The 19424-nt window shown below is 56.0% G+C and overlaps 2 protein-coding genes across 5 annotated transcripts; one reads left to right on the plus strand and one right to left on the minus strand.

The window, feature by feature from the left end:
* The first annotated feature begins 3541 nt into the window (after positions 1 to 3541).
* On the plus strand, positions 3542 to 9742 carry DOC2A (double C2 domain alpha). 2 transcript variants are annotated; one of them, XM_066275597.1, is made up of 12 exons: positions 3542 to 3701; positions 4078 to 4132; positions 4796 to 5073; positions 5424 to 5503; positions 5736 to 5810; positions 5928 to 6037; positions 8312 to 8438; positions 8518 to 8577; positions 8653 to 8816; positions 8931 to 9012; positions 9117 to 9213; positions 9299 to 9742. In XM_066275597.1, exons 3-12 carry the CDS (start codon positions 4809 to 4811, stop codon positions 9442 to 9444), a joined length of 1206 nt encoding a protein of 401 aa, XP_066131694.1. In that variant the 5' UTR covers positions 3542 to 3701; positions 4078 to 4132; positions 4796 to 4808; the 3' UTR covers positions 9445 to 9742. The 2 variants fall into 2 exon arrangements, with proteins under 2 accessions (XP_066131694.1, XP_066131695.1); XM_066275598.1 differs by lacking the exon at positions 3542 to 3701 and having other exon boundaries at positions 4062 to 4132.
* Positions 9743 to 9849: 107 nt separating this feature from the next.
* INO80E (INO80 complex subunit E) lies at positions 9850 to 19389 on the minus strand. Of its 3 annotated transcripts, none has more exons than XM_066275601.1 (7): positions 19250 to 19389; positions 19042 to 19112; positions 18787 to 18839; positions 15833 to 15911; positions 15627 to 15738; positions 15135 to 15200; positions 9850 to 10413 (listed from the first exon to the last, which is right to left on the minus strand). In XM_066275601.1, the coding sequence occupies exons 1-7, from the start codon at positions 19328 to 19330 to the stop codon at positions 10192 to 10194; spliced, it is 684 nt and encodes a 227-aa protein (XP_066131698.1). In that variant the 5' UTR covers positions 19331 to 19389; the 3' UTR covers positions 9850 to 10191. The 3 variants fall into 3 exon arrangements, with proteins under 3 accessions (XP_066131698.1, XP_066131697.1, XP_066131699.1); XM_066275600.1 differs by having other exon boundaries at positions 15135 to 15251; XM_066275602.1 differs by lacking the exon at positions 15135 to 15200.
* Positions 19390 to 19424: the final 35 nt, after the last annotated feature.

A 19424-nucleotide genomic window follows, 5' to 3' on the forward strand; every position in this document is an offset into this window, starting at 1 on the left:
CCTCCTTCCCTTCGCAGCAAATGTTCTTATGGTTCCTTTAGCTATTCTGCTCAATGCAAGAGCCCAGGAATCATCTCAGATCCCTCCTTGTCTCTCTTCTGATGAACCTTGGCTCAGTTTCCAACATACATCTCAAATCTGTCTGCTTCCTTCCCCCTCCAGCCCTGCCCCCCTCATTGAAGCCAACCCCACATCTCCCCCAGCTTACTGCAGCAGCCTGCGGGCTGGTTGATCTCCCTCTGTTCACGCCTCCCCCAGTGAGAACAAACCAGGAAATGCACATCCTCTCCTTAAACCCCCAGTGGCTTCCCGAGGCTCCTGTGTGAATACTGAACTTCTTACCCTGACCTGCAAGACTTGCCCGGCCCTGTCCACTTACCCTCTTTGGCTCTTTCCAGGGTCTCCCTTCCTCAGCACAGTCCAGCCTTGGCACGCACCTCTGGCTAGCACACTCTTGCTCCGCTCCTGTGTGTTTGTTTTTTCCTCCCAGAGAGAGACAGATGGGGGTGGGGGAGAGACAGGGAGAGAGATAAAAAGCATCAACATATAGTTGCAGCACTTTAGTTGTTCACTGATTTGTTTCTCATACGTGCCTTGTCTGGGGGGCTCCAGTGGAGCCAGTGACCCTTGCTCAAGCCAGCGACCTTTGGGCTAAAGCCAGCAACCATGACCATGGAGTCATGTCTATGATTCCATGCTTAAGACAGATAAGTCCACGCTCAAGCTGGCGACCATGGGGTTTCAAACCTGAGACCTCAGCATGCCAGGTTGATGTCCTATCCACTGAACTACCACTGGCCAGGCTCTTGCTCTTGACTTGGCTAATTGCTCCTCATCTTACAGGTCTCAGCTGAGCACAGACTTCCCCCGGGAAATGCCCCTGAGACCCCACACTTTGTAACTGCCTCAACCTTGCTGCATGGGACTTGTCTGAGCATTGTCTATCTCCCTATCAAGCTGTGAAGCCATCACAATCATCTTAGTCACAGTCATAGCACTATATGTATTGTAGGTATTCAATAAATACTTATTGACTTAATGGGTAGATGAAAAGCCCTTCCACCTCTCAACAAATCAGGCTTCAGCACTGTCAATTTCCCCTACAACTGCTTGGGCTCCAGATCATCTTTACCTTCAACAAGGTTCTCTGGAGGGTGCTGCTAGGCCTGGGCTAAGCCCCTTAAGAAGACCACAGTGGACCCTGGCCTGTTAGCTTAGTGGATAGAGCGTTGGCCTGGCATATGGACATCCTGGGTTCAATTCCCGGTCAGGGCACACAAGAGAAGCAACCATCTGCTTCTCTCCCCCTTCTCTCTTTTTCCCTCCCAGTCAGTGGCTCAACTGGTTTGAGTGGCAGGCCCCAGGCGCTGAGGATAGCTCTGTTGATTCAGGCATCGACCCCAGATAGAGGTTGCCAGGTGGATCCCAGTCGGGGCGCATGTGGGAGTCTGTCTCACTATCTCCCCTCCTCTCTCTTAAGAAAAAGATGTTCTTGCCTGACCTGTGGTGGCACAGTGGATAAAGCGTCGACCTGGAAATGCTGAGGTCGCCGGTTCGAGGCCCTGGGCTTGCCCGGTCAAGGCATATATGGGAGTTGATGCATCCAGCTCCTCCCCTCTTCTCTCTCTCCTCTCTCTCCTTCTCTCTCTCCTCTCTAAAAATGAATAAATAAATAAATAAATTTAAAAAAATTAAAAAAAAGAAAAAGATGTTCTTTTATGATGCTTCTCTGTCTCCCTTTCTCTAAAAAAAAATGTTCTTTTAATGCTTTTTTACTAGATAGTATATACACATGGTACAAAATTTAAAAGGTATAACAGAACATACATTGAAAAATAACTCTTTCCTATTCTTGCCTTACCCTGCGGGTCACTACCTCCTCAGAGGTCACCATAGTTACCACTTTTGTGTGCAGCCTTCCAGAAATAATTTATGCACAAATAAACAAACATATATAAACTCTTTTCCCTCCACTCAAGTAGAAGCATTTCATACACACTAATCTGTTCCTTACTTTGTTCAGTTAGCATGAGATTGTGTTATTTGCCACAGGTGCATACTACTTCATTGTAAGAAATTGCATCCATAACTGATTGAACTGGTCCTCTACTCATGGACATTTAGCTTGTTCCCAATCTTTTGCCATTGCAAATAATCTTGAATTTCTATTACCTGGCTCATGAGCTGGCGGCATGTCTGTAGGATAGAGTCCTAGAGGTGGCATTCCTGGGTCAGAGTCTGTGTATTTTTTGGAGTGCATTGTCAGACTGGCTTCCGCACAAGCGTGTCCATGTACAGCCTCGTCAACATGGTGTGTTAACAGAGGCTTTGAACTTTACCATTTATAGATGAAAAGTGCTATCTCCCTGTAGTTTGACTTTGCATTTCTCTCTTTCTAAAAATTTTATATTTTAAAAAGAATACACATCACAACATCTCAACCACTTTCAAGCACACAGTTCACATTGTTGTGTAACTGCATTCTCTTTCATCACAACATTTAGTGATGCCAATTTGGTGCCAGGCCCGGCTTGAAGCAGCCTCTGCTCCCTGGTAGGGGGTCGGGGAGAGACAGAAATGTAAGCAGGCGTGACAAACCAGTGTCACCAGAGCTGAGCCTGAGTAGCACTGGAAGCTGGCCGCAGTAGGGGGATGTTCTAGGAAGAGGTGACTCAGGATGACTTCTGAAGGAAGGGGAAGGTCCTCCAGGCAGAGCGGCTTGTGTGGGAAACTGTCCGATGCCTGAGAGTTCCAGGTGTGCTCTAGGAACTGCAAGGAACTTTCCTGAGAGATGGTGCCAAGGGCCGCCAGATGAGCTCTGAGCCGTCGGGTCTTGAACAGATGGATGGCGTTGGGACCACTGCGAGGACTTCGTGTTTAGGAGATGGCAAGTTTGGGGCAGAGGAGAGCAAGGGTCAAAGCCTGGAGTTAGGCTGGCAGGTGGCAGGGTTCAGCTGAAGAAAGGGGAGCTTTGGGGCAGTCAGAGAGAAGTCTGACGCTCTTCCTCACCCGAGGGATAGAACCGGAGCGGGCAGCGGGTGGGCTGAGTCGATTTCCAAAGGAGATGCTTCCCCTGAGAAAGGGAAACATGGCCCTGGGGGGTGGATTGGGTCACTGGGAGAGACACCTGAACAGCCCAAGGGAGGAGGCGTGGGAAAGCCACAGCCTCGGGGCTCTGTCTCCTCCCTCCGACGGTGAGATTCCCCAGCTGGGCTAGGGGACCCCGAGATGTCAGGCCCGCGAGCGCGAGCGGATCAGACCTCTTGGCCCTGCGGGATCCGGGGTCACTGCGGACCTCCAAGTCCCGCCCCTCAGGTCCCGCCCCCAAAGACGGGGGGAGTGGCCGGCCAGGTGCCCTCCTAGCACCTCTGCACCTCTCCACGGGGGAAGGGCGTGCAGATGCGCTAGGAAGGGAGGAGGGGGGAGAGAGGGAGCGAGGGAGAGAGAGAGAGAGAGAGAGAGAGAGAGAGAGAGAGAGAGAGAAAGCGCGCCCCGGCGTCGCCATGGAAACTAGGCGGTGGACCGGTCCTGGAGACGGGAAGGAAGGAGAAAGCCAGGGAGTGGGCACCTTGGCCTCCGCGTGTGGCCAAGGGCAGGCGCCGGGTCGGGTCTCACGGGAGGAGTTAGGGAACACCGGGCAGTTCTCACTGATGGTTCCTGGTGACGCAAGGAGCTCGTGTGTGCAGGCGAAGTTTTCCGGGGTGAGTGTGTCAGCGCGTGTCTGGGTTTGTGCCTGTGTGTGAGTGCGCACGTGGGCACGGGTGTGTGGGCGAGACTGTCCGTGCAAGATGCGGGTGCCAGTCTGCGTGCCCGTAACTGTGTGCGTGCACTCGTGTGCTTCCCTAAGTGTGCCCCGGCGGGCGGGCGCCGGCGGCCGAGTCCCGCCCCTCCCCAGCCGGCCCCCCAGGCCCCCCCCCCGGCCCCTCCCGCCCCCCGCCGCCGCCGCCGGCTGCCTCCGCGCCTCTAACTCGCTCACCCCCTCCTCCCGCACTTTCTCGGGCTCTCCCTCCCGCTCGGCGCGCACCGCCGGACTCCGCGCTCTCCTCGCCGGCCGCCCTGGGCATCGCCACCGCCCAGTCTGCACCCGCCGTCTTCCCCAGTGCCTGGGCACCTGTTGGAGGCACAAAGACAGGTGCAGGGGGTTGGGTCGCCGGGGCGAAGGTGAGGGTGTGTGCGTTAGCCTCGCTGTGCCTGCGGGGGAGGGGGGGAGATCTCTCGAGACTGCGATTTCTGGCTCCTCTGGAGAGCCAGTCTCAGGAGGAGGCATCTGAGGAAGGGGACCCCAGCTTGGGCTGCAGGGGTGGGGGGCCAGGCAGCTAGGCAGACCCTGGGACTGGAGGGACAGTGGGAAGCAAACATCCAGGGGGTGGGTGACACGGACCAGACAAGCGCCTGCTGCAGGATGGAGAGACCTCGGAGAAACAGAGGAGACCTATAGGCGGCTTGGGGGAATAGGCAGGGCCCAGGAGCCAACAGAAGCCCCGAATGAGGGACAGGAGCTGGGGAGATGACAAAGGCACAATCTAGGGGTGAGTAGGCAAGGCTGAAGTGGACCCAGGACCTCTCTGGGTGGAGTGGGCTGACAGCCGGACCCCTGTGGAGCAAGGTCGGGGGCCTGGAGGAACCAGGCCTCCTGCCTGCCCATCAACTGACACAGGCCAACCTCTCCCTGGACACCTCGAGAGGGAGGCCACAGACAGGGAGGGCGCTGCCTGGCCCTCCGCCAGCAGACCACACCTCAGGGATAAGGAGTGGGCAGTGGGCTCACACCCCCCCACCTCCCTCCTCCCCCCAGACAAGGGTGCTGCATGAGGGGCCGCAGGGGTGACCGCATGACCATCAACATCCAGGAGCACATGGCCATCAACGTGTGCCCCGGGCCCATCCGGCCCATCCGCCAAATCTCTGACTACTTCCCCCGCCGGGCACCAGGACCTGAAGGGGGCCATGGGGGCTTTGGGGAGGCCCCTGCTCGGCTGGCTCCCCTGGCCCTGGGCCCTCCTGCAGCCCTCCGTGGGGCCACCACGCCTGAGGATGGAGCTGAGGTGGACAGCTATGACTCAGATGATGCCAGTGAGTCCGGGGACTTGAAGGGCCCAGGGTGCTAATGGGGCCTCCAGGCTTGTGGGAAGTGGACGGAACCCTGCTGGGGGGGTGTGGGGGGAGGGTAAGGCAGCGGGCACTGCCACTGCAGCTGCAGCCAGTGTGGAGATTACAGCTTTAGCAAGGCTCAATATTCAATATTTCTGCTGAGACAACCACCCACACAGCCCATGCAGGAACCCAGACATACACACCCTTGCAGGCTGACATACAGAAACACGCACACACCTGCGCAGCCAGCCCACCCCGCGGCCTGCCCACTGGTCCTTCACACACCTGCTTTACACACTGACTCACGCTGCCTCTTCTCTCTCCTTCAGCCGCCCTGGGCATGCTGGAGTTTGACCTTCTCTACGACCAGGCCTCCTGCACTCTGCACTGCAGTATCCTCAGGGCTAAGGTGGGCAGTCCCCACCCCCCAAGCCCCAGCTCTGCCTGCCTCCCACCTGGGAGCTGCAGGTTTCCACGCTCCCTTCCCTTCTCCAGGCTGGACCCCTGCTTCTCCCCCACATTCCCCTCCCCCTAGGGATTCCTCTTCTTGGCTCTCAACACCCCGAGGATCCGAGGATCCCATCTGCTCTGCAGAGGCAGGGCCAGGAGCCCCCAGACCCCTTTCCTCCCCACCTCTCTAGGGCCTCAAGCCCATGGATTTCAATGGCCTGGCTGACCCCTATGTCAAGCTGCACCTGCTGCCTGGAGCCTGCAAGGTAATAGCCTCCTCCCTCCCCGAGCCTGACCCAGCTTGTGGGTCTGTCCTCAGCCTTCATTCGGCCTCTGTGGGCCTAGGGGACATGTCCTGAGAACTGTTCATCCCCACACCTCAGGCCAATAAGCTGAAAACTAAGACGCAGAGGAACACTCTGAATCCCGTGTGGAACGAGGACCTGACATACAGTGGAATCACGAGTGACGACATCAGCCACAAAGTGCTCAGGTGAGGGACTCAGCCTCCCTACTACCAAGGATCCCAGCTCAGCACCGCCTCCGGGACAGGGCATTGGAACCACCTTTGTTTGATCTACTCCTATTAAAACCCCTCTCAAAGATGCTCAAGTATAGTCAGTGGTTGCCCATCCCTTTTGGCAGCAGGCCCAAAATGCTTCCCTGGTATTTCTGCCCCCAAATATCTTCTACTGCTCCTCCAACAGGGGACTGCTTTCATCTGACTGGTCAGGTCATTACTCCTACCTCTGCCTGTTGTCTCTTCTACCAGGAAAGTGCTGCCTCTTCCTGCTCCTTTTTCTCCCACCCTAAACTTCACTATTATTTGAGGCCCTGCCTCCTGAAAGCGTTCCCTGGCCGACAGCCCCTTTCAGAGCTCCTGACTTAAGTCAGACCTATGCAGTGGAGGCCTGCCCATTCTGTTGCCTGTGTCCCCCCAACATCTCTAAGGAGTGAAGTATTTTTCCCCCTTTTTTTTGAGGATGGGAGATAGTGAGACAGACTCCCACATGTGCTCCGACTGACGGGGATCCTCCCGGCAAACTTGGGCCAATGGTCCAATCAACCAAGCTACTTTTAGCACCTGAGGCTGATGTACTCTGACCAGTCAAGCTATCCTCAGGGCCCAGGGCCAATGCTTGAACCCATCGAACCACTGATTACAGAAAGGGAAGAGGGAGAGGAGATAGTCACTTCTGTGTGCCCTGACTGGGAATTGAACCCAGAATGTTCATACCCCTGGCCAACGCTCTATATATTGAGCAAACCAGCCAGGGCTCTTTTTGTTTTTTGTTAGAGAGGAGTGGGGGAAGGGAGAGAGATGAGAAGCATCTACTCGAACTTGCATCATTTGTAGTTGTTCATTGATTGCTTCTCATGTGCCTTGACAGGGAGCCTCTGGCTGAGCCAGTGACCCCTTGCTCAAGCCAGCGACCTTGGGTTTTAAACTGGTAACCCCTGCGCTAAAGCTGGTGAGCCTGTGCTCAAGCCAGTGACCTTGGGGTTTTCAACCTGGGACCTCAGCATCCCAGGTCGATGCTCTACCCACTGTGTCTCCACCAGTTCGGGCAAAGGAGTGAAGTCTTAAGGGACAGGAAACTCGCTCAGTCATCCTGGGAGATGCAGCTGTGGGGACAGTTCCTGGCGGGGAGTTAAGGGCAGAAAAACCTAGGTTCCTCAGAGAACTTTCCTTTGTTCTTGGGCAATAGGGAGCCATGGAAGTTTGCATTAGGGTAGAAGCATGTTCATGTTTTATTTATTAAATTTATTGATTTGAGAGAGGAAGGGAGACAGAAACACCCATCTGTTTCTGTATGTGTCCTGACCCAGCATTGAACCTGCAACCCTTGCATATCAGGATGGTGCTTTAACCAGCTGAGCTATCCAGCCAGGGCAGGGCTGCGTTTTTGAGTTCACCTTGATGTTGGGTGTGAGGTGGACCAGAGAGAAGGATAGAGGCAGAAACCAGAAAGGCTAGGCCCGGATTTCAGATGTGAGAGAATGCAGTGGGACCCCGCCCTGGGCTGTGCATTTTACATTTACTTCACTTGATCCTCATAATAGTTTTAGAAGGTGGGTAGTCATCATCTCCGCTTGATAGATGGGAACTGAGGCTTCAGGAGGTTCACTTGCCCAAGGTTACATAGTGGCTAGATTAGTGGCGGAGCCGGGAATTGAACACTCCTACATGCTGCAGCCACTCCAGCGTTTCACGGCAGAAGGACGTGCAGGGGGCTGTGCGAGGGGATGATGGAAGTAAAAACAATCACCCCTTATCTCTGGCCTCACGAGTCTCTCCCAGGCTGCTCCCTGCTCCACAAAGAAGGGGACAAGAGCTCCAGAGGAGGCGTGGGTGCCCGTGGCTCTTCAAGGCCCTTCTCTCTCTTCCACCCTAAATCCACAACCCACGCCCACCAGTGCACACCCTATGCAGGTTCAGTAGGATCCTGTCTGCAGCGCCTGAATGGAGGGGGGTGGGTGGAGAGGGTCCCCAAGGTTTCATGAGGGCTTCCTGAAGGAGTAAACCCTGACGGCCCAGGCACAGCCTTGCAGCTGTAAGGAACAGGGCAAATCAAAGCATCTTTCTCAGGCCCAGGCCTGGCACTCAGCACACAGCCTGTGAGACAGCCCACTTCTCAGGTGGGGTACAGAGTATTTACGGCAGAGTGGGACCAGCCTCAGGTGCTCAGGGTTCCACGAGAGGCACTTTCTCACTGGAGTGGGGCTCAGGGACCCCAAGGGCCTTGACCCTGCAGTTTTCTGCCAGGATCTCCGTGTGCGACGAGGACAAGCTGAGCCACAACGAGTTCATCGGAGAGATCCGCGTACCCCTCCGCCGCCTCAAGCCTTCACAGAAGAAGCACTTTAATATCTGCCTCGAGCGCCAAGTCCCGGTCCGTGCGGGGCTGTAGGGCACCAAGGGGAGGGGGCCCTGGGGAGGCCGGGTTTCTAGAACCTTCTCTCTGCCCTCAGCTGGCTTCACCCTCTTCCATGTCGGCAGCACTGAGGGGCATCTCCTGTTACCTGAAGGAGGTAAGGCACCCCACGAGGACTGGTCCGGGCGGGGGGTGCTCAAGCTGCTGGCTGAGTCCCGTGTCCACCCTGAAGCTAGAGCAGGTGGAGCAGGGGCCAGGGCTGCTGGAGGAGCGAGGGCGCATCCTGCTGAGCCTCAGCTACAGCTCACCGCGCCGGGGGCTGCTGGTGGGAATCGTCCGCTGTGCCCACCTGGCTGCCATGGACGTCAACGGCTTCTCTGACCCCTACGTCAAGACGTGAGCCCCCTGCCCCAAGGCCTGCCCTCCTCTGCCCTCCCCAGGAAGCCTCATTCGCCCGGTCCTCTGGGGTCTGGCCTACCCCTGACCACCCCGGCCTCACCTTCCGGGCAGGTACCTGAGGCCAGACGTGGATAAGAAGTCCAAACATAAAACATGTGTGAAGAAGAAGACTCTCAACCCAGAATTTAATGAGGTGAATGGGTCAGGGCCTCGAGTCAACAGGGAAGGGAGGCGGGTCTCTGCAAGTGGGAGGGGTAGGGCAATGCCTCATGGAAGGTGTGGCTTGCCCTGTCCCAGGAGTTTTTCTATGAGATGGATCTCTCAGCTCTGGCCACCAAGACTCTGGAAGTCACAGTCTGGGACTATGACATTGGCAAATCCAACGACTTCATTGGTGAGGGAGGAACCGGCTGGGTGGTGGTGATGGAGGGCCGACTGGCAGTGTGAGAAACCCTGATTTTGCCTCCCCTGCACCCCAGGTGGTGTGTCCCTAGGGCCGGGCGCCCGGGGAGAGGCCTGGAAGCACTGGACTGACTGTCTGCAGCAGCCAGACTCGACCCTAGAGCGCTGGCACACCCTGACCAGCGAGCTGCCCGCCGCCGCCGGGGCTCTGCCCTCAGCCTGAGCGGGGTGAGCAGCTGCCCGGCACAGGCCCTGCAGGGCCTGGGCCAGTCCCCAAACTTCGCACGAGTGTGTTGCACGTTTACACGGGGTGAACGCCCCGCCCCGCACTACCTGTCTTACTTCGTGAGAGTCTCTGTGAATGTGGGTCTGTCTTCTTGTGAGGGACTGTGGAGATCTATGTTCACATATGCAAACTTCCTCCTGCCTGACTCGCTAACTACATGCAAATATGCAAACCACCGGCCCTGTGCACACCTGCAGGGGGCGCCCTGCCCCCCGCCCCCGCCCCCAGGCCCGCCACTGCTCCTCTTCCGCCTCTCCAGGCTGCCCGGCCCCTCCACCAACAGGGAGGAGGTCGGATTAGGGGGGGTTTGGAGGAGAGTTTCCAAACAAGAAAAAGGCAAAACCCCAAAAAGCCACTCTTTTAATACAGAATCTTTGTTTAAACAAAACACCTAGCCCTGTGCAGTTGCCCTTTTAAAGGAGGGGGTGTACCACAGGGTCTCTGCCTCTGGAGAGGTGGCAGATGTTCCCAGACACTTATTTAAATAACTGTCCCCAGGATGGGCCAGGGCGTGAGGGCAGGCCTCGGCCTCCCTGAAGAGGGGCCCACCTTCCAGGGAACACTGTGCATGTTTACGCCTTTTCCAATTGTGTCAGTGGCCGCAGCATGGCAACTGGGTGTCAATAAATGTCTCTGTGGAAGCCAGGGGCTCGTGTGTGCCAGACAGGGGCTCGGGCAGACAGGTCACTCCGGGATGTCGATCACCAGGTCATCATCCCCGTCCAGGGCATCGTCCCCGCTGCCCGCATCGCTGAACATCTGCCGTGGGACTGCGCTCAGGATCGTGGGCGGGGGCATCTTAGAGGGTGGCAGCGGGGCCAGGGCTGCTCCCACCCCAGGCCCAGAGCCCCGGCTGGGGAAGGTCAGCGGCCCTCCCACCGGGCAGTCGGGGGGACCCACCGCCATCTGCAGCAGGGGAGGAAAGAAACACAGGGAGGGGCTGTCAAGGGGGAATGGGACTTCCAGGAGGCTGGCACTGTCCCTTAGGCAGTTCTGGGGGATGGGGAGGGGCAAAGGCTCATTCAAGGGGTACTGGGCCCAGTGGGCTAACCATGCTGGAACCAGGGGCCTGCTCCACCGTGGCTCCTTCAGTCTCAAACAGCAAGTGCCTAGGGGTAAGGGGTAGTGATGGAGGCGGTGGGGGGGGGGGGGACTTCGGAAAGGCTGGGCCCTGCCCTCACCACGGAGGCACCTTGGCAGCCCGTGCCCTGTGATGGCAGCCAGAGCAGAGCCAGCCTGGAGTGCCTGCCTCTGAGCACCTCACACACCAGGTGCCACACTGGCCTCCCCTCCCCTTCCTGCTGTGGACTCACTGGTATGGAGGGTGCCCTAGGGCTTGAAGCCCTCCTTGAGACCCCGCAGACACCGGCCTCAGCCAGGCCCCCAGCTCAGCTCACACGGAGCTGAGCTTTCCTAGCTTTCTTTCCAGTCAGTCCAGGAACCAGCCTAACTGGACCTTCCTGGCCTAACTGGACCCCGCCTTCAGCCTCTCCTGGACCCAGCCCCTGCCCCACAGTGGGGCCAGTGAGCCCTCTAAACCCCAGGGAGCTGGTCATTCCTCCACTAGGGGCCTCAGGCTCCGTGCTGCCCCTAGGACAGGCAGTGCTGAGTGCCCAGAACAGGCCAGTTCCTCCACCTGGAGTGGAGCAGCCTTTCCTATTAGTCAGAAGTCCTGCTTTTTCCTCTGAGGCTGGAAAGTGGCCTCTGTCCTGCCCACCCCTCCAGCCCCACCCACCCAGGTCCTTACACTCCTGCCCACAGGAAGCTCTGTGGGCTTCATGTTTTGCCTGTGAGCACAGACTAATGTTGATTTCTATAGTGACTTCTGACCATCCTGGACAGGAGGAGACATCATGAACCAGAGGAGAATCCGAGACTGCCAGGTCCCCACTGGGCGCTGTGCAGTCTGGCTCTGGGGTGAGGGTGGCAGCAAATGCCTATGTGTGGCCTTCACAGTGGCTATTCTAACTGCTTCCCCCCATCCAGCCCTCACGGCCTAGTCTCTGCTTCTCCAGGAGCCCCCATCCTCTCTGTTCTTCCTGGGGTGGCATGGAAGGCCAGAGTGGTTCTTAACCAGGGCCCGCAGTGCAGGGTGCAGCCAGGAATGCCAAGGACAGGAGGCCCAGCTCTGACCAGCACCCCTGCCCCCGTCCCGGGCTCCCATGTGTACACGAAGGAGCGAACACACATGCATGGCTGGGAAAAAAACAGGACTGTTCCCCTGTTCTGGCTACTACTCTTGATCTCCACTCTAGTTACCATGCCCTAACCTTGCTGGGACTTCCTCAGTGGCCTCAAGTGACCAATAGCAGCTACGGTCTATATACGGCTTACCAGGGACCAGGCACTGGGCCAAACTTTCTCTCCCTCAACTCATTTTGTCATGATCCCACAAGAATACTGAAGCTCCGAGTTAAATGACACGCCCAAGGTCACATGGAGGAGCTGGGATTCCAGTCGAGCCCCGTCTGACCGAGCCATCGGCTGTTAACTAACCTGTGTCAGTACTCACACCCTCCCTGCCCTCAGACTTGCTCATTCCAGTCTGCTCCTGTAAGTCACCGGACACTTCAGTGACCCTCTGACCGAGCCATCGGCTGTTAACTAACCTGTGTCAGTACTCACAGCCTCCCTGCCCTCAGACTTGCTCATTCCAGTCTGCTCCTGTAAGTCACCGGAGACTTCAGTGACCGTCTGACCGAGCCATCGGCTGTTAACTAACCTGTGTCAGTACTCACAGCCTCCCTGCCCTCAGACTTGCTCATTCCAGTCTGCTCCTGTAAGTCACCGGACACTTCAGTGACCGTCTGACCGAGCCATCGGCTGTTAACTAACCTGTGTCAGTACTCACAGCCTCCCTGCCCTCAGACTTGCTCATTCCAGTCTGCTCCTGTAAGTCACCGGAGACTTCAGCGACCGCCAGCCCCACAGACCCTCCGCATCGGAGCGGCAGGCCTTCTTTGACCTCCCCCCAGCTTTCTTTCCAATATTGCTCTCTTTTCACTCCTGCTCCAGCCCAAACCCCACTTTCCCATGTCCTCAGTCTCCTTCCACCACTGCCTCTGTGTCTAATATCAGGGCTCGAATGTTACCTCTTCTTTGAGGCCTTCGTTAATTTATTCCTCTCTCCCAACCAACATTTTCTCTCCTGTACGTCTAGAACGTGGTTCCCCAACACTCCTCTATTTGAGGACACGACATCTCAGGAAACATCACACTGCCATGCCCGCGCCATACCACACCTCTGCCACAGGCCCTGGGCTTCACTGGCCCTTACCATCTGCACCATCCTGCCTTATGGGCAAGGAACAAGAACGCTGGTAGGCAGAGTGAAGGGTCAGTACATCACCCATTACCTACCCATTTTTCAGGCTGAAGCCCAAGGTCACTCAGGAAGTAAGTGGCAGAGCTGGGATACAAATTCTAGGACCCACACTTAACACCACCACAAAGTATCCCGCTTCACTTCTGACTCCAGAAACCTGAGCCAGCAGTCCACCCAACCTGAGCGCCGTCCAGCCGGGCACATGCTCCTCTGACTCCAGAAGCCTGAGCCAGCAGTCCACCCAAGCTGAGAGCCGTCCAGCCGGGCACATGCTCCTCTGACTCCAGAAGCCTGAGCCAGCAGTCCACCCAAGCTGAGAGCCGTCCAGCCGGGCACATGCTCCTCTGACTCCAGAAGCCTGAGCCAGCAGTCCACCCAAGCTGAGCGCCGTCCAGCCGGGCACATGCTCCTCCGACTCCAGAAGCCTGAGCCAGCAGTCCACCCAAGCTGAGCGCCGTCCAGCCGGGCACCTGCTCCTCCGACTCCAGAAGCCTGAGCCAGCAGTCCACCCAACCTGAGCGCCGTCCAGCCGGGCACCTGCTCCTCTGACTCCAGAAGCCTGAGCCAGCAGTCCACCCAAGCTGAGCGCCGTCCAGCCAGGCACCTGCTCCTCTGACTCCAGAAGCCTGAGCCAGCAGTCCACCCAAGCTGAGAGCCGTCCAGCCGGGCACCTGCTCCTCTGACTCCAGAAGCCTGAGCCAGCAGTCCACCCAAGCTGAGAGCCGTCCAGCCGGGCACCTGCTCCTCTGACCCCAGAAGCCTGAGCCAGCAGTCCACCCAAGCTGAGAGCCGTCCTGCCGGGCACCTGCTCCTCCGACTCAGAGCGGGAGGGGCACTGCACCTGTGCGTCCGGTTTCCTGGAGCCGAGTGCGCGGACCTCTTCTCTCCCCATCCACTCTCACCTGCCAATCACACCCGCCCCCGTGCTGATGATCTCCGAGCACGTACCCCACAAGTCCCAGGCTGGTAGCCAGCTGTCTTGGTGGCATCTCCAGATAGCATTTCAACATGTTCAAAATCAAACTCCTCCCCTTCTCTCCGAGCTGCTCCTCCCAGTCCTCACTTCCTCAGGCCAGAAACCCCGGGTCATCCTTGACTTCTTTCTCATAGCCCATCCTGGTCTTCCTGCGGCTCCTTCTTTGAAGCAGACTCCTGATCCACTTTCCACCCTTTCCACTGCTGTTTCGTTCACGGCAGCAGTGCCTCGCTGGTCTCAGCTCCATCCTGACCCCACCCTCGCCCTGCCCCTCCGCAGTCTACTCTCCACACAGCAATGTCAGCAATTTCGTTAACACATAGCCCAGAACAGACTCTCCCTCGGCCCCATCTCTCCAGTCTCCCTGTTTGATCACTGTACAAGCCAAAGTCATTGCACAGCTACAAGGCCATACACAAGCTCGCCCCTCAGTAACTCTGCTGACCTGCTCTCTAACCATTCTCCCCCTTTCCATCCAATCACACTAAACTCTGGGCTCCTTCCTGGGCCTTGAACAGGCCAACCTGTGCCCCCCACCCGCACCCCGCTACCAGGGCCTTTGCACTGATTCCTCTTCCTGCTTGAAACACTTTCTCAGAGAACCACATGGCTTGTTCTTATTTCATTTAAGTCTCTGATCAAAGAAAACACCCCAGTCTACCCAACCGTAAGCATTGGCTGCATCTTCTCCGTGTTTCCCAACCTCGCCACCTGGCTCGTTTTCCACACTGACACCTAGTTACCTAGTTTACTTTCTGCCTATCTTGCTAAAACATGAGCTCCAAAGGCAGAGATCTGTTGTGTTCACTACTGCACCCGCAGTGCCTAGCGCAGTGCCTGGTACACAGCACTCACGCCATAAATCCTCGCTGCTAACATGTAGCTTGATCACGCCCTCGACAGAGCAGAGCCTGAGGCCTGCAGGGTGACAGTCCTGCTCAAGGGCCTGCAGTTCTAACGGGCGTGGCCTCGACTTAATTCCAGACCCACAGCTTCACCCTCCCTCCGGGCTGCCTGGTACCACCGCAGAGGTGTGAGCACGAGCCTGGCCCCCGGCCAGGCCGCGGCCGCGCACGGGCAGGACCCTCGGCATCTCCACTCGGGGTCCTCCGAGGCTGGGCCTGCTGTGATTTATCTCCGCACCAAGCCTGTGAGCCGGGACTCCTCGGACCTGCCCCTCAGGACCTAGCCCTGGGCGGAACCCCCAGCAGCCCCAAATCAATCCTTCAAAACTCTCGGGTAGGCCCCCAGCCCGTCTTGAGCCTCCCTCAAATGGCTCTTCTCCTGCCGTTCTGGCCCCGCCCTAATGCCCCCAAATCAGGGTACCTTGAGTTTCCGGGGCAGGCGGGGTCGTTTCTCCCGCTTGGGCCTCAGGGGGCTGGGCTCGGGCAGCTGCAGGGCCAGGTAGTCAGAAGGGAATGGGGGGTAGGGGGGGGAAGCCAGCTGCAGGTGGGAGTGGGGGGATGGAGATGGGAAGTGAAATGGATGGGGGGGTGAAGGGAGAAAATGCAAACAGGAAGGAGAATGGAAAAACAAGAGATGGTGATGAGTGTGGCTTCTGAGAACAGAAGGGGACGGGACAGCAGCAGGACTTCGTCCTGGGGTCTGCTCCCCTCAGTCACAGCTGTCCCCCACTCCTACGCCGGGGAACTGGGCAGCCTGACTCACACCCTCCATGGGATGCGTGCTGGACAGACCCAGACTGATGTCCCCAGAGCTGGGCCGGCTTCGGCCTGAGGCCTGGCTCCTCTGCCCAAATGATGCCCACCTTCTTCCCAGGCACCTTAGTTACGTTACCCATTCTGGACCCCAACTCACCGAGCTCAGGTATGGGGAGGGGGCCCCGGAGGCCTGAAGGGGAAACCCTGTTGAAGGAGGCAGAGAGAGGCTGGAGGGAGAGGGCGCACCCCCCACTGGAGGGCTTCTCTTCCTGGAGAAAGCACAGGAGAGGGTCAGAAGCAGCTAGGAGGCCCAGGTGCTCCCCAACCCCCACCCCCAGAAAAAGAAGGATGGCTTCTTCTCACCTTTTAGGGGCTGGCGTGTCTGACAACTTGGGTGTCCCCTCTGTCTCGCTGTTATCTGAAGATGCAGTGGCATCTGAGTCTGGGGGAGGGGGCACTGGTCAGTGGGGAAGGCTCCTTTCTGTCTCTGACAATATAATCTCAACTCCACAGAAGGGCCCCAGGGAATCGGGCACCCCAGCTGATGCACACATGCTGTTCTGGGGAGCCCACAAATTCCCCCACTCCTTAAAATGCCCTTTACAACTGAGTTCCACAAACACTCCCTGTCCAGGTTCCTCCACGGCAACACATTTGCCGAGTACTTACTACACGCCAGGCTAGGACCAGGCACTTCACACTCACTGCCTGTCCTTGTATCCACAACCAGCCAGGAACGAAGGTGAGGGCCTCCCCTCCACTTTCCAGATGAGGCCACTGAGGCTGAGAGGAAGGTGCAGGCTGGACCTGAGCCCTGATCGCTGACTCCCTGACCATTTTATGCCATTCTCTCCTTATTCACCTCTAAGCTGCCTTCAGCTCCTACCTCTGCTCCACTCTGTGTATCCAGGGTCTAACCCCCAAATTTCTCCTACTTTTATTCACTGCCCTGAAATGCCTCCACCTAGAAGGCCCATCATTCTTTTGACAAGTAACTGTTACATGTGATATGTGCCTTTCTCAATTTCTTAGCCGATATATCCTTTAAGAAGCAAATTAAAGCCCTGGCTGGTTGGCTCAGAGTAGAGCATTGGCCTGGTATGTGGATGTTCCAGGTTCAATTCCCGGTCAGTGCACACAGGAGAAGCGACTGTCTGGTTCTCCACCCCTCTCCCTCCTCTCTCTTCTCTTCCTGCAACCATGGCTTGAATGGTTGGAGCAAGTTGGCCCTGGGAGCTGAGGATGGCACCATGGCCTTGCCTGAGGTGCTAAAATAGCTTGGTTGTCGAGCAGCAGAACAGTGGCCCAAGATGGGCAGAGCATCACCCAGCAGGTTGCTTGCTTGGTGGATCCTGGTCGGGGCACATGCAGGAGTCTATTTTTTTGCCTCCCCGCCTCTCACTTAAAAAAATAAAGTAACAAATTAATATACATGTCTAATCACTACTGTATACCTAAAACTAATATTGTACATCAAATACAAATAAAAACGGGGGGGAAAAAAGCACAATTTAATGCTATCTCTTTGAGAAGTCTTACAAGACTCTTCAGGCTCACTTAACTGCTGGCTCCTCCAAAACTCTGCTCTCATTTGTCATCGTTCTCCCTACACTGTGCTAAAATATGTATATCATGTGCAGGTATTTACCTGACCAGACTGTGGACTTCTCCAGTCTGTGGCTTACGTGTTTATCCCTTGCTCCTCAGATGTGTCACACACTTCACTATGAACGTGCTGGGTCTCTCATGCTTCCTATCTTGAAATACCTCTCCAGCAGGAGTTAATTGGACTACCTCAGGGAAGGGACAAGCAGGCAATGAGAAGCCAGAATAAAAGCCAATGTTTTGCCATGACCTGTACATAAGCTGGCTTCCACCTACTTCACTGACTTCGTTTATCACCTACTATCCTCCTATAATATGTAAAAGAATAGTGCTATGCGTTCAAATAAAACAGTTACAAAAACGAGCAACCTGGCTGAATGTTGTTTGCTGATCCTGCTCTAGAATGGTGTTTAGAGGCACCATAGAGAGGTAACTATATGTGACATGGCTTCTGAGGGTCCCACCCTGGAACAGGGCACAAATGCCAATTGTTGGGTTTTTTCAAACTGTGGGTCTCAGCTCATTAGTAGGTCACAAGGTCAATTTACTGGTTTGCAATCAGCATTCAATTAAAAAAAAGAAAAAGCAGTCTAAAAGGTATCAGCCCTGGTTGGTTAAAGCATCATCCTGACATGCAAAGGTCGCGGGTTTAATCCCCCCGTCAGGGCACACGCAGGAACAGATCGATGTTCCTGTCTCTCTCACTTTCTCCTTTCCTCTCTCTAAAACCAACAATGAAAAAAAATTTAAGTATCAGAAAAAGGTGTGTGCAGTACTCTTAACATTGTCCCATTAAATTTTGTCTCATAAGTATGTTAAATGGGACTTGGTTGTGATATAAAATATATTAGTGATTGTAAATAGTGCTCAAAAAAAGTTTGAAATCACTGCTTCACATGCTGCTTTAGCGCTTCTGCTCTTTAGACACCTGGTCTTTTCTGTTACCTCTGAGTGTTTGGACTTCCTTATTCCCTCTGTCTGGAAATCTCCAATCACCTCTTCTAAGACTGGTTTCTCCTTACGTGGGTTCAGCTCACACTCCACTTCCTAAAAAGGCCCTTCTTGAGAACTCTTGAGACACTGCCTGCTACCTGTTTTTATCCAGTCTGCAAACTAAGAATGGCTTATATATTTTTAAATGGTTGGGGAAAAAAGACAACTATTTTATGATGTGAAAATCATATAAAAACCATGTCAATTATACAAAATCTAATTTCAGTGTCAAGTAAAGTTTTACTGAAACAAAGCCATGCTCGTTTATTTACATATCACCTTTGGCTGCTCCTGCATGCCAATAGCAGAACTCACTAGTCGTGACAAAGATTGTAGGCTACGCAAAGCCTAAAATATTTGCTATCTGGCCCTTTACAGAAAAAAGTTTATCAATCCCTGCTCTATCCCAATTGCTACCACATAACCCTGACTGTTATTCCTTTCAAGTCTAAAATTCTAGTTTCTTGCTTACTTATTATCCCCAACAAGAATTCAAGAAACTTCATCCATTTTGGTCACCACGGTATCTGTGCACAGTGCAGTGCCCGGAACACAGATGTTCAAATAAATACTTAAGTGAAAGAAGAGCAGAGGCGGAGGGCAAGCAACAAGGCTTAAAAACCACTGGAAACGGCACCAGCCTCCGCAGCCGGAAAGGAGGGGCTCCGGAAGCTCTCCGAAGGGCCAGGAACCGTGTCCACCCCCACGACCCCGCTCACCAGAAGAGTCTTCATCCACGTTCTCGTACTGCAGAAGCCGGTCTAGGAGGAAACTGAGGGTAGAGGCGGGGGAACACGAGTGTTGACTTCCACTTCAGCGACGTTCTCCCGGGCCCTTGTCCCGTCTGGCTGGCCCGCTGGGTCCCAGCCCCGGCCCCAAGCATCTGCGGCTCCATTCTTGGATGGGGCGGGGACGTAGATCCACAGGGGCCTCATCGCCCGCGGGCCCCCCTGCTCCCCCACGGCGCGTCTTACCTCTTGTCCCGGGACACCTTCAGCAGTTTCCTCTGCGCCTTCCGCAGTTCCTCCTGAAAGCACTCGTGCTCCTGTATCACAGAGCACGCGCTGAGCCGACGGGGGGCCGCGTAGCGGCCCGCAACCCCGCGGCCGTCACCCGACCCCTCCACTCGTGGGTCAGCTGAGGGACCGACCTCAGCCCCCACCACTCCGCCCCATCACTCACGTAGATGAGGAACTTGAGCTTCCGCTTCAGGTTCCGGTATTTCTTCTTGTAGTCCACTTCGCCGTCCGCCGGCCCGTTCATGACCGGCCCAGGGACCGGTACCCCAGCAACCGAGTTCCGCTACCCGGCGACGGCGCAGGACCGCCTCTCACGCCTCCGCTTCCGGAGACTAGGT

This window comes from Saccopteryx bilineata, chromosome 4 (genome assembly GCF_036850765.1).
Source record: "Saccopteryx bilineata isolate mSacBil1 chromosome 4, mSacBil1_pri_phased_curated, whole genome shotgun sequence".
Taxonomy (NCBI): Eukaryota; Metazoa; Chordata; class Mammalia; order Chiroptera; family Emballonuridae; genus Saccopteryx; species Saccopteryx bilineata.

Coding starts and splice junctions, on each gene's coding strand:
- DOC2A (XM_066275597.1), top strand. CDS start 4,809: ATGAGGGGCCGCAGGGGTGACCGCATGACCATCAACATCCAGGAGCAC. Junction 5,811..5,927: donor TGCTGCCTGGAGCCTGCAAG/GTAATAGCCTCC, acceptor CCCACACCTCAG/GCCAATAAGCTGAAAACTAA. Junction 8,439..8,517: donor GCCTCGAGCGCCAAGTCCCG/GTCCGTGCGGGG, acceptor CTCTGCCCTCAG/CTGGCTTCACCCTCTTCCAT.
- INO80E (XM_066275600.1), bottom strand. CDS start 19,330: ATGAACGGGCCGGCGGACGGCGAAGTGGACTACAAGAAGAAATACCGG. Junction 15,739..15,832: donor GACACGCCAGCCCCTAAAAG/GTGAGAAGAAGC, acceptor TGCTTTCTCCAG/GAAGAGAAGCCCTCCAGTGG. Junction 10,414..15,134: donor GCCTGCCCCGGAAACTCAAG/GTACCCTGATTT, acceptor CCCCTGCTGCAG/ATGGCGGTGGGTCCCCCCGA.